This window comes from Nelumbo lutea, chromosome 4 (genome assembly GCF_056320005.1).
Source record: "Nelumbo lutea isolate HS-2025 chromosome 4, American lotus-T2T, whole genome shotgun sequence".
Taxonomy (NCBI): domain Eukaryota; kingdom Viridiplantae; phylum Streptophyta; class Magnoliopsida; order Proteales; family Nelumbonaceae; genus Nelumbo; species Nelumbo lutea.
This window is the reverse complement of record NC_142687.1, coordinates 43,574,242-43,586,967: the sequence shown is the minus strand read 5'-3', so window position 1 is coordinate 43,586,967 and position 12,726 is coordinate 43,574,242. Positions and strand designations below refer to the sequence as shown.

The following is a 12,726-nucleotide window of genomic DNA, read 5'->3' as shown; positions in this document are numbered from 1 at the left end:
ATGTTCTGACCATAGGGAGTAGTTTTAATATTTAATATATACTATTGCTACAAGTTGCCTCCAATTGCTAAAATTTTAATCTTTAGAGAATATTGGAAGAGCTGATCAATCTTAAAGAGAGTACAATAAGAATTGAGATTCATATGGGGGCAAGTAAAATCAAAATAATCTTCTATCAAATAACTGTATTTGGGATTTCTAATATTATTAGGTTAGTGATGTGAGAAACCACCCTGACAGGATGCCAATGACAAGACAATTAAATAAGAAATGATTATTTATTGTGTAATGTAGAGAATTTCAGACTTAGTTATGGTAGGTAGGAAACCAAGACCAGTAGTAGGAAGATGACACATTGAAATTATCACAACTCATTGTAGTGAACAAAATAACTTAAGTTGGGCTCTATATCCACAGGTTTCGAGTCCATCAACTTATAATTCACTTAATAAATGCCGTCCTATCACATTGAAAGCAAGCTATACCCCATCATCTGTGAAGAGAGGCAAGCACAGGGAAGAATTGAGATGCCTTGTACCAGTGGAAGCCTTACTGACAATCACAATCTTATCATTATCAATTTATAATCAAATAGCTTAGTTAATATTCCCTGGATAACCAAAGATTTTTCCAATCTCCATATGTAAATACCTCTACATAGTTTCTGAAAAACTTTTGCCATTAGTGAAGAAGAGCCATAAATATTTAAAGACAAAGAAACAAACATATCCAATAGGGCCAGGGGTTTCAGAATAAGGAAGCCATTAAGGATTCATTCTTCAATTACAACAGAAGGGTGGAACTTATAAATTCCCAAAGAGTAATAGTACACGATTGCGAAGTACTGGAAGCACACATTAACAAAAGAAAAATGAAAAGAAGAAAAAAAGGAAAAACATCAATATGGATTAAAGGACCAGAATCAAATGGTAAAGTAAAATAGACAAAGCTAGTTAGGGTATATCTAACTACTGTCTGAATGAAGAAGATGTCTAATCGAAATGTGGGTGAGATTAAGAAACTGTCTGCACAGGGTACCTACCAATGCAATCTTCCCAGGGACCCTTGGGAGAAGGCTTTATATGCCGAAGAGCTTCCCAGACAGCACTGTTACACTTGAAACCACTTCCGAATGCAATCTGCCACACACGGTGGCCCTCGCGCATCCTCCCCTTGGCCTCTATGTATGCCGGTTCATACCAAATGGAGCTTGACGATGTATTGCCGAAACGGTGGAGGGACATCCGAGAAGCCTCAACATGTACCGGCATCAGCTGTAGATTCTTCTCCAGTTCATCAATCACAGCCCTTCCTCCGGCATGTATGCAGAAATGATCGAAAGCCAGCTTGAAGTCTGAAATGTATGGCTTCACCTTTGCATTGAACAGCTTCTTCGCCACTAGAGTTGCAAAGAAGAGAAGCTGCTCACTAATTGGGAGGACAAGAGGACAGAGGGTGGTAATGTTGGTCTTCAGAGCTCTTCCAGCAGTTGTTTGAGCAATTTTCTTAGTTTTTTCTTTTCTCACCGGAGTTGCACTGTTTTGGTGCGATCCCGTTCACTTTATTTTGAGATACTACGTCCTTCTTATTTCTTATACTAACAAACAAACACAAAAAATAAAGAATCATTCAAGAATATTCTCTTTTTTCATCCTTTCTCAACAATCAAAGACATCCATATCTCAGCTTGATTTTAAAATTGTTATCCATTCCATTATAAAACCATCTTTGGAAGAAGCTCGGCGCAGACACGTATATTGGTCTGAAACTCGGAATCCAACGGATACCTACACTGAGCCCATTTAAGAGTTGACTCATGAAAAAATTATCTTTTGATAACATGGGTTCTGTAGCTTCATTTTGGGCAAATTTCTTAAATTATCTCTAATGTTAAGAAATTGATTAATTTTATTCCTACTGTTTCAAGATTATTTTAAAGTATCTTTATTTTAATTGTCGCTATTATTAATTTAAGTGGTAATGGAGATACACGAAAAGTCATTTTTGCCCTTACATTAAAAGATAATTTACTGGTAGCTTGCTGGACAATCTCAAGTTCTATCTGAGTATTCTTGGCAAAACACTGAAGAGATGTCGGTGGTCAGAGGAAGTGGGGTCGTACATCAGTTCAGGCTCCAGATTTGAGTTCGAAGCTTGTTGAACGATCTCAGCTCCAGATCCGAGTATTCGTGATAAAATCCCTATTTTCCCGAGCATCAGAGAGATGGTGGTTGGAGGAAGTGACAGAGCGAAAGAGGGAGAGAGACAGAAAGTATAGAGAGATTGGGGGAGCAAGCAACAAAAATACCACTGCCACTTGAAGTTGCAATGGCGATGGCGTTGAAACCTAATACGAGCCTCGTCGAAACCCATGTACAAGCCAACATAACGGAGAGTGGATGCTTGGTGACGAAGGCTTCCGCAGATATGCTAGGGAGGGGGATGACTCGACGTTGGCATGACGGCGGTGACCGGTAAGAAGAGAGCTTCTCTCTCTCTCCTCTCCCTTCGTTCTATCTCCCTCTCCCCTCTTTCATCACCGCTGACTGTTTGTCTAGAGGCTAGAGCCTAGAGCCATTTCACACGTGTAGAGGACTGAAGAAAGGGGAAAAACAAAAGAAAATAGATTGTCGATGCCACTGCCTTGTCATTTAAACATAGGCTCCATAGTGCCCTAGCTTTTCACCCTGGGGAAATTAATGACGTTCCATCAGCAGATGGTTGAGTGATCTCCCCGGCGCTCGATGATTACCAATTCTTGTCCGCCCCATTCCTTCGACCCTACCGGCTTTTTCGCTGTTGTTATCGAGACAAACACCTTCGTCTTCTCCGATGACAACGACGATGACGAAGAAACCACTATAGTGTTTTGTGGTGGGTAGACAAGTTGGTTCACCTTCATCTTGAAAAGAGAGAATAGGGGCGTCCGGGTGGGGGCACCTCCCAAACCCATCGAAAGGGGAAGAAGGAGGGGGGGGGGGGGGGAGAGAGAGAGAGGGGTCGGAAGTGGAGGGGGTTATCCCTGCCGCTGGTAAGGATCTAGTCAGTTCGATTTGCCGCTACCGTAAGGAGGTAGATGGCAAGGGTAAAATTGGGTTTAAAAAATTATACGTGTGTACAATTTTTGGTGGAATATTAATAGATGTTAAGCGTTGGGTAGAGTTAGTCAATTGTTAGAAACAATAGGGTATGATAGAGATAGAGTTGGTCAATTTCTTAAACCATAGGGATAGTTTAAAAAATTTCCCCATTCATTTTTAGTTTTTATTTGATGGTGACAAGAAATCCAAGAATTTTAGAAATGTTTGATGGGTGATTTGCGATGTTAAATTGGTCTTCACATTCACTTTACATCCTTTGCCGCCATACATTGGGAAAATATCTCCCCATGAATAAAAATATACATGTATGGAGACCTTTGTGTACTCGAAGGGTTGTGAGGTGGGTGTGAAGACCAATTTCGTGAGGAAATAGGATTAAAAAAATGTATGGTGCTAGAAAGACATTAAACCAAATAGCTGGGATTTCTTGCTCAAGAGCCTCCTCATGCCCATCACATGGCATGTTAAAGTTGCACTCTTTTTTAGGGTAAATTATAGATAGATACCTTTATTTTGGATAGATAGCTTTATTTTGGGGGTAGTGGCAAATAGGTAACCCTAAACTCTTAAAAAATAGGTACTTGGGTTCATCCATTAAATATTATATAATGTAAAAAATACCATTCATGTGTATTTTTGAGATCATTTTCAACTAAGTAAATGCCTCCCCACGATTAAGGGTGAGCAAAAAAACTGAAAAACTGAATTGATCGAATAAATCGACCAAAACCAAATCGATCGGCTCGGTTTTGGTTTGGTGTTTTTAAAAAACTGATGGTACTGGTTTAGTTTCGGTTAACCAATATAGAAAACCGACAGTTAATCGAACTGATTGGTATACATATATTTTTTTATATTTTATATTATATGTTATAAATTAATAAATATGCATTATATATAAATATATATTTATAATATATGATATATTATTTATTATTTAAATATAATATTTTATGTATATTTTTTAATTTTTATTATATATTATAAAAATTTAAAAACAAAAAAAAAATCGATGAACTGAACCAATGGTTAATTGAACCGATCAATCAATTAACTGAACCGAACCAATGGTCCATCCAAAACTAGTTTTGGTTACTAGTTTTCCAAAAACTAGTAGTATCGGTTTGATAAAAAAAAGCCCCATGGTTTGGTTAACTGAACCGTGAGCACCCCTACCCACGATGACGTGCTCACATGGACAACAAATAGCAAATTCAAAATTTTCGATGATAACATTCTCTAGTAATGATTTTACTCCTTAGAGTGATATCAAAAAATACACAAGAAAGGTATTTTAGATATTATGTAATATTAAATGGATGGAATACTAATGGATGGACCCAAGACAACCACACCAAGTAATTAAACATGTCATTAACTGCTAAGCCAACACTCATTTTTGTGATAATAAGTGAAATACATTAACATTTATTCAATTTAGCGTTCACAACCAATTCAAATAAATAACATATATTATATTCAACCACTCCAACTATAAATTAAAAGGAATACTATTCAACATTAATATTTTATAAACTAATAGAACAAATAATCTATCAAATCCAAAATTTCATCACAAAATTATTTTTAACCACAAGAAATTTATTTGAATAAACTATTAATAATAAAATATTTATTTTAGTACTTAAATTTTATAAATTTGCACAAGATATGTATCTTAAAAATTTTATAAATTATTAATTAATATTTTAATTTGTATTAAATAAAAATGTATATATTATTTACTATTTATTTAAGAATATAATATAAATGAATCTACATTTGTATAAAAAATTGATAATGTAAAGAAATAGAAATAATTATTTTAGTAATTAAAAATCATGAATTTACGTATAGTATGTATCTTTGAAGTTTTAGTAGATTTGACATATTTTAAGATTATATATTTTTGTAAGTTGTTAATTGATATTTTTTATTTAACATATTTATTGTTTACAAAAATAAAAATATTATTTACCATAAATTTGAGAACTAAACTTTTAGTTGTCTTTTTTAGTTAATGTTAAAAATTAAAAAAATTATAAAATAATATAATGGTTGCATATGCTTTTTTGCTTGGATTTTAATAGAAAATAAAATAATAATGGTTGTGTATGTATTAATTTGTAAAAATCTATATAATAATCTATGCATCCTATTATAATAATTGTAATAAATTTCTTCATATATACCATAAAAACATTTTTATGTATTTATACACTATTTGTGATTATTTTGACATTAAATTTAGTGGTATTAATATAATTTGTATGCATTTTCCTAATGCATTCAAGCATTTTCATATTTTCATTTGTATCCAAACTGTCGAATATAATACCCAATATCAATACTTTAATCATTGATTATACATTTTTGAGTATTATGAATTTCCAATTTCATAATAGAACCTAAGAAAATATTAATTGTAATTTCATGAGATGTGTTAGTTATATATTTATGAGTTAGTCAATGAAAAGGTACAATGAAATTACAAAGATGCACACATTCAAGGAAACTCATATAAATGATAGGCCCATTTAGTGTTTAAGTTCCTCTCAGATTCTACATGACCCCCCATCTTTCCCCTCTTGACACTGTTCTAAAAACCTCTAAATTGGTGGTGACAATTGGGCGGGTTGGGTTGGGTTTGGTTTGGGTTGAGCCTCAATCCAATCCATTTAACCCACCAACTCATTAATGAACCATTTATATAAAATTAAATGGGTTGGGTTCAACCCAAACCCACTTTAACCCAATCCAACCTGCCCAAATAATCTTATATTTATGTACTTAAAAAACAAAAAGCTAACTCCCTCTTAACAAATAAGTTGGTCATAGCTTGGTGGCAATAGTAGTTGCTATTTATACAAGTGAAGGTTCAAATCACATATACATGTATGATATTTTTACACAAGCATCAAAGCCATTTAACTATGTTCAGGTTTTGGATTTGACGAGTCGCTTAGGTTCAAATCGGTCATACAACTTGAACTATCTAATTGGATTGTCTTTGAGCTAATCATTTCAAGAGTTGTTGAACCGTTTAAATCCGAATCGATTCAGTCGGACCAGACCCCGATCGACCCAGACTGGTTTGATTTGGTCGAGCCAAACCAGACCGGTTCAACAAGTGGTGGATTGACTTGGGTCGGCTCATATCAGGTTTGTGCACAGGTTTGGGACCAAACTGATTAGCCCAAAGCGGGTAAAGAGAAGTAAATTAGACCGGACTAGATTTAGGTCGATTGTATGGATACGAACCAGACCAAATGATCCAAACCGTGCAAAGCAAATGGGTGGGTTTAGGATTCGAACCTGCCCGATCCGACCCAGATCGGCTTGTCAAGGGTAGAGTTGAGCTGTGTGAATGATGGTTGGTCTAAACGACCCAAATTGGGCAAAGCAAGTGGTGTCGAACCATCCTGTCCGGGGTTTATTTCGGATTCAAGTCGACCCAGATCGATATATGTTGAATCGGGTTAAATCGCGTTGAACTGGTTTGGACTTGTCAACTAAATTTAAGCTGTAATTAATAGATAATTAATACATTAATTATAAATTATTTAATTCAAATGAAGAAAATAAAAAAAAAAGCTAAAAAATTATTACTTTTATCTGTAATGGTTAAACCAATGATTATCCACTACCCAACCCATTTAAATAGGTGAATTGAGTGATAGTTTGATCACACAATCCACCAAGTAAATGAGCAAATTGAATGGATTGGGTGGATTCAGCGGATTGGGTGAAAAATTGACACCCCTAAATTTAATTACTAAAAATTAAATAAGACTTCGAGTATGATGAAGACCATCCTAAATTAAGCACCCATAAATATGAAGCACTTATGTATTTATATGTATAGAAAATAAATCAATACTTTAGTTATACATGTCAACGACTAATTTATTGGCTGATAACTACAAATAGATTTAAATAATTAGTAAAACAAAGTTACAGACATTGGCATTTCAGTGAAACCCAAAAATTTAAATCGATTTGACCTTGATATGTTAGCTAAGTGTAAAAAATTTTAAATTCTCATTTGAATTTTTTATAAACAATTCAAATTCTGATTTGAACTCTAGATCTACAATAATTCAAATTTATAAATACCTACATTTATAACACGCATACCCACTCATGAATTAGCATTAATTCCAAGCTGAAAGCTATCCCAATTGTACGAAACTAGGACTTCTGATATGGACTGAACAATAAAAATCTAAAAATCCCCAAAAAACTTTGAATTGTGCTAATATGTTAAATCGTTAATTGTCAATTATCGATTCAATGTCTGAATCATGACTTTTGTGCGAAGAGCACTGAAAGAGGGACGTTGAATTTTGATCACATCGGAGAAATCAATAATTTTTTATAAATGTGTTGGCCAATGCTTCTTTTTAATTCATAATTATGGTGGTTTCAGTTTTATTGAAGCTTTTTCTCATACTTCCGTCACAGCAGAAAATAAACTTCAATTATTACAAAATCGGCCAAATTGTGAAATTCCAAGAAGCGCTTGATTTTTGTTAGCCAAACACCACCTATAGGGCATATCTTCCAGGTGGATACCAGCAATTGCAGACCATAGTTTTCTATATTTGTACTATCGCTATCTTGTGAGCATTTCATTATCACTGCTAAGTAGACATCCTGTTCATTAGCTCCGTTTGTTTTCCGTGCAAATCTTAATCAGATAGAAATTATGCATCGTTTTAATTTGGTATCTGTTTATTTGTAAATATATATAGTTTACACATATATCTGATACAAAATTTGTATTTTTTTGTCTAAATTGTACTTATCAACGGTATAAATTTTGCATTTCAAAAAGTAATACAAAATTTGCACCATATTCCTCTTACCTCAATTCTCTCTCATATATAAAGTGGGTTTTGGGTTTTGCGTCATATTGCTTCCTACCTCATTCCAAACAATTTATCTTCTTCCTGCCTCACACCATTTTACTTCCTATTTTACTTATTACTAACAAGTCAAATGTGAAGCAAAAGTAAATTAGAATACACTCTAGGAGTCAGGCCTTTATGTACTCCCATGAATTTACACCAAATGCAAACCAAATTTATACTGTGACTGAACCTAACGCTGCCTTACGATGTTATTCACAGAGAATCCATAAAAAATATGAAGTTTTTATTTTATTTATTAGACAAAAAAAAAACTTATTTTTCCACAAATTTTCAGAGCATCAAACTGGGGACAGGGCTTGACAACTTCTGCAGTTTGTGTAAATAATTCCAGAAATATGCAAGACAGATTGATTGGTTTGCCTATTACAGCTTTGTCTTGTATCGCCAACTATCCTTGCATCCAGCTCATCAATGAGGTCGCCTCGTTTTCCAGGTTGACTTTTAGAAATTCATCCTTTACTGCTACGGTGGCTCAATGCTCATGGGAGAGGCTTGTGCCAATTACAGAGCCTTTGGCAAATTAAACTTTCACAATCTCAGACTCCTGTACAAGATCTTGATCCAACATCTTCCCGAAAGCAAGAACTTAATCCTCAATTAGTAGAATAACTAAAGAGATGGATAACTAACAGCACAAACTGCAAACCATTAGAGACCTATTTTATCTCCACAAAGCACTCTAATTTCTAACTATTCATCTGTTGACCCTGAATCTCCAAACATGCCGCTTAGAAATGAAGACCCAACATCTAGAACAGATGCAGAAGAATCTCCACCGCCACCGCCACCACCACCACCACCACCGTTGTCACCTCCTGTGAGGTTCTGCATGAAATCCTGGCCAAGCTGTTCAGAAGCACCAGTAATGAATCCTTGAATCGCAGCATCCATCAAAGCATTACCAGTCCCGTTTGGCCCTGACTGCTGCATGGGCTGTTGCGTAGCCATATTCTGGTTATATGCGTAGCAGTTTGGCTGTGGAGGCCCATTACTGAGCCCTGCAGCTCTGGGAGCCTGGAGCTGAGGCTGAGCTTGAAATTGAGACTGAGCCTGGAACTGGGGCTGAACCTGAAGTTGAGGCCGAGCCTGGAACTGAGCTTGAGCCTTGTATGGAGGCTGAACAGCTTGTGGGAATGACTGGTATTGTTGGATCTGCACGGGCTGAGACCTTTGAATCTGAGGTTGAAGGGACAGATGGGTCCTAGAAAAAGCACAATTCAGATGGGCATCGAATTCGCACATACTGCACCGGTAGAGCCAGTGGTTGGAGCCCATGGTTTTACATATATCGCAGGAGAAGCCTTTGTTCTGGTAAGGAGGGAAGAAGGCCAGATGAAGGGTGTGAGGGTGGGCATGGTGGCTGAGTGAGAGCGGCTTGGTAGCACAGAAGATGTGGATGTCGAGGCTGCAGGCTCCACAGTGGTAGCTGAAGCCGTTGCCTTTGTGCCCACAGGCATCGCAGTTGAAGACACCTTCTGGGTAGGCCGGTAAAGAGAGGAGGGTGAGGGCGTGAGTGGGATCGGCTGGGTGCTGGATGAGCTGAGGCATCTGAGCGCATGAGACATGGAGGATGTAGTTGCAGGCTTTGCAGGAATAGATCCACCCGGAGGGGCTCTGCTTGCAGCCTGAACATGAAGCCAAGTTGGAGTGCTGTTGCTGGAGATTGGAAAGCTCTAAAGGATGAGGATGGCTGAAGTGTTGAATGTAGGGATCGTAACACAATTTCCCCATCTCTCTCTCTCTCTCTCCGACAGTCCGACTCTCTGTCTCTCTCTTTCTCCGATGAAGGGATGATAAAGAGTGAATTGCACGCTCAGTACAGAGAATGTCAAAGTCAACGAAACGCGCTTGCCTGTCTATTTCAATGCGGGAGATTCACGGATACTGCTCTAAATGAAAGGGTTGACTATGCCACCTTCAAGTATTGACAATTGGATTAAACCTTCGTATTTGAGTGCTGGACCTTGGGCTGCAACTTAGGGGGCAAATGGACCCGATATTATCCGATTTGAATTTGAATCTATCCATTTGTGTTGAATTTGGATATCCTTCTTGCGCATTTTCAAATCGAATTGGATTAGGAAATATGATCCATTCGCCAATGGTGGAATTTATTGCAATTTACAAATCAAGTTAGCTATACACCACTCAAAAGATCGATTATGATACTAATTAGCCAATGGGGGGCAAAATTAATAAGTAGGTGTTTGGCACGGGAGATTTGTTGAAGTGGCAGTCACGTCACATTATTATATCTATATCTATATATATAGCACGGCCCACATTAGCATTACTCTCCTTACTTCATTATTCCCACCCTATTTTTCTTGATTCTATCTTCTCTCCCCTTTTCATTACTTTCATTAAGTCATGTCACCATTCCTAACCCCAATTACTTAAAAATATTCCTACAATCTCTCTCCGAATTTATCATGTTACCTCGCTTTCCAATCAATTTCTAAAATCTCTCCCACAATTTAAATCTACTCTCTCTCATTTAAAATATTCATATTAATTAATATATAGTTAAATATGATTAATATTTAGTACTCCAACCCATATTTAATGACTATTAACCAAAAATTAATAAATATAGTTAGTTAATTATCAAAAATTAATAAATATTGTTATTAATTAACTCATCGTTACTTTTTAAAGTATTTTGGGTAAATACTGTAATATTCATGTTAATTAACAACATTTTATAGAAATTGAAAACTATTTAACTAATTTCTATAAAATTAAGAATTATATTTAACAATTACCAAAAATATTAAATTTTAGTTACTACTACTATTATAGTTAATAACCAAATGCAGATGGGGGAATAAAATATTATAATGTTGGAAAATAAAATTATTAATTAATTTACATTGGAGTGGGTGCCTTGCCATGAATTCACCCGATACTGAGGACGATGCGAGGAAATTCGAGGATTTCTCATTCCTAACAAGGAGTGGGTGCCTTGCCCTAAACTTCCCTAACACTAGATATGAGGCAGGGATGGGGTAGAGTATCTTGACTATAGGATAGGGACATGGATGGGGTGCCCCACACCATTTTCATTACTATATAATTGTTAATTATTAGTGAAATTAATAAAAATGTTAGCTTTTGTAATTATTTTTATTTATTTAAAATCAATCAAACTTTCATTTAAAATAATGAAAATAATAACAATTATTAAAATTACTAAAAATGTTTTGTAAAATTAAATTTATTAAAAAATATTTGTTCATATTAAATTAACAATAATTATTTTCTATAAATCAATCAACACTAAATGAAAAATATAATTATTAAAATATTAAATACTAAAAAATAATAAAAAAATAGACATTTTTTACTTAAACAAAATAAAAAAGATCAAAAAAATACTAGCCCCGAACTTAATATGGTGTCATTCTCTAGTTAGCAATTAAAATGGAATCCACGAAAAAAACATGTTCGGAAAGGTGTTTTACAATGAAACGGTCGAAAAATGATTTTGCATTGGGATTCACAATTATACTTTTACTTGAAACACTTGTTTTGACGTTTCTTGAGTCACCCCACCGATTCAAGAATGATAGTCCTATATATATGTAGGTCCCATTGTAATCTGAATTGGCAATTAGTCACATCGGATTTAATTTGATATGGTACATCACATTTCATTATAAACCCAACTATCCTAAAATGCTAAAAACCCCACTAAGAGGATTTTTCTTCCTCTTCCTCCTCATTTCACTTCTTGCTGCCATGAAGTTCATTGGCCTCAAACTTTGCCGATTTGGAGCTCAAGTCGGTTTATTGTTAAAAGGACTTATTGCCAGTTTGAATATTGCAAATGCCAACCACTTCTTGCCATTGTAATCCCAATAACTACAAGAAAACTAGTCTATAGCAGTGGATTTATCCACCTCTAAAGTACGAGATATCCGCTAGTACATGTTTTTTAGCGGCAGTTAAACTTCTGTTGTTGAAAGTCATGTTGGTAAAAGAAATTGTAGCAGATAAATCATCCATCGATAAAATACAGGCCTTTAGTGGCGAGAATGCAACAAATAGCAGAAGAAATATTTAGCAATAAGAATAACTTATGACAAATACTTATGCTACAGTGGTGTTTATAACGACAATTATTATCCACTGCTATAAATTAATTTGTGGCATATAACAATAGTTATATCTGCCACTACAAACTAATTTTTGTCATATATTCTACACATAGCGGTGGTTATATCTGCCTTTATAAAACACTTTTTAGATTTATAGCAATAGATATGGGTGATTTATAACCATTGCTATATCAATATCTACAAATCAATATAAATACTCAACATACGGATTCATAATTTGTAATGTGCAAAATTCCATATTTTTGTATTTTTAACTTAAATTTATATACAATATAACTAGTTGTCATGTTATATATTAGACCAAGGAAATGTAAAAATTATGGCTTTTTTAAATCATTCTCCCATATGCCTATTCTTAACCTAAAAAAAGAATAAAAAATTTAAAATTAATGTTATATAAACTAATTTATATATGAAACATCATTTGAAAGTAAGTATAATTAAAATATAACTAACACAAAATGATGACCTCATGATACTTGCACCAATTATATATCCAATTGTTTTAAAACGATCATATGGTTGAATTAAAGTTTCTTTGTGTATAATAGGTACATTAATAGATATTGC

The 12,726-nt window shown here is 34.8% G+C and overlaps 1 protein-coding gene, 1 long non-coding RNA gene and 1 pseudogene across 2 annotated transcripts; 1 reads left to right on the top strand and 2 right to left on the bottom strand.

Moving 5' to 3' along the window:
* Window positions 1-1,013: 1,013 nt before the first annotated feature.
* LOC148855469 (3-ketoacyl-CoA synthase 4 pseudogene) lies at window positions 1,014-1,802 on the bottom strand (annotated as a pseudogene).
* A 357-nt stretch (window positions 1,803-2,159) lies between these two features.
* On the top strand, window positions 2,160-7,968 carry LOC148855468 (uncharacterized). The gene is made up of 2 exons (XR_016112583.1): window positions 2,160-2,474; window positions 7,566-7,968. It is a non-coding gene; the product is annotated as an uncharacterized LOC148855468 (long non-coding RNA).
* A 267-nt stretch (window positions 7,969-8,235) lies between these two features.
* Window positions 8,236-10,190, bottom strand: LOC148855467 (uncharacterized). The gene has a single exon (XM_088983064.1). It carries the CDS (start codon window positions 9,764-9,766, stop codon window positions 8,726-8,728), a length of 1,041 nt encoding a protein of 346 aa, XP_088839190.1. The 5' UTR covers window positions 9,767-10,190; the 3' UTR covers window positions 8,236-8,725.
* Between the last annotated feature and the right edge of the window lie 2,536 nt (window positions 10,191-12,726).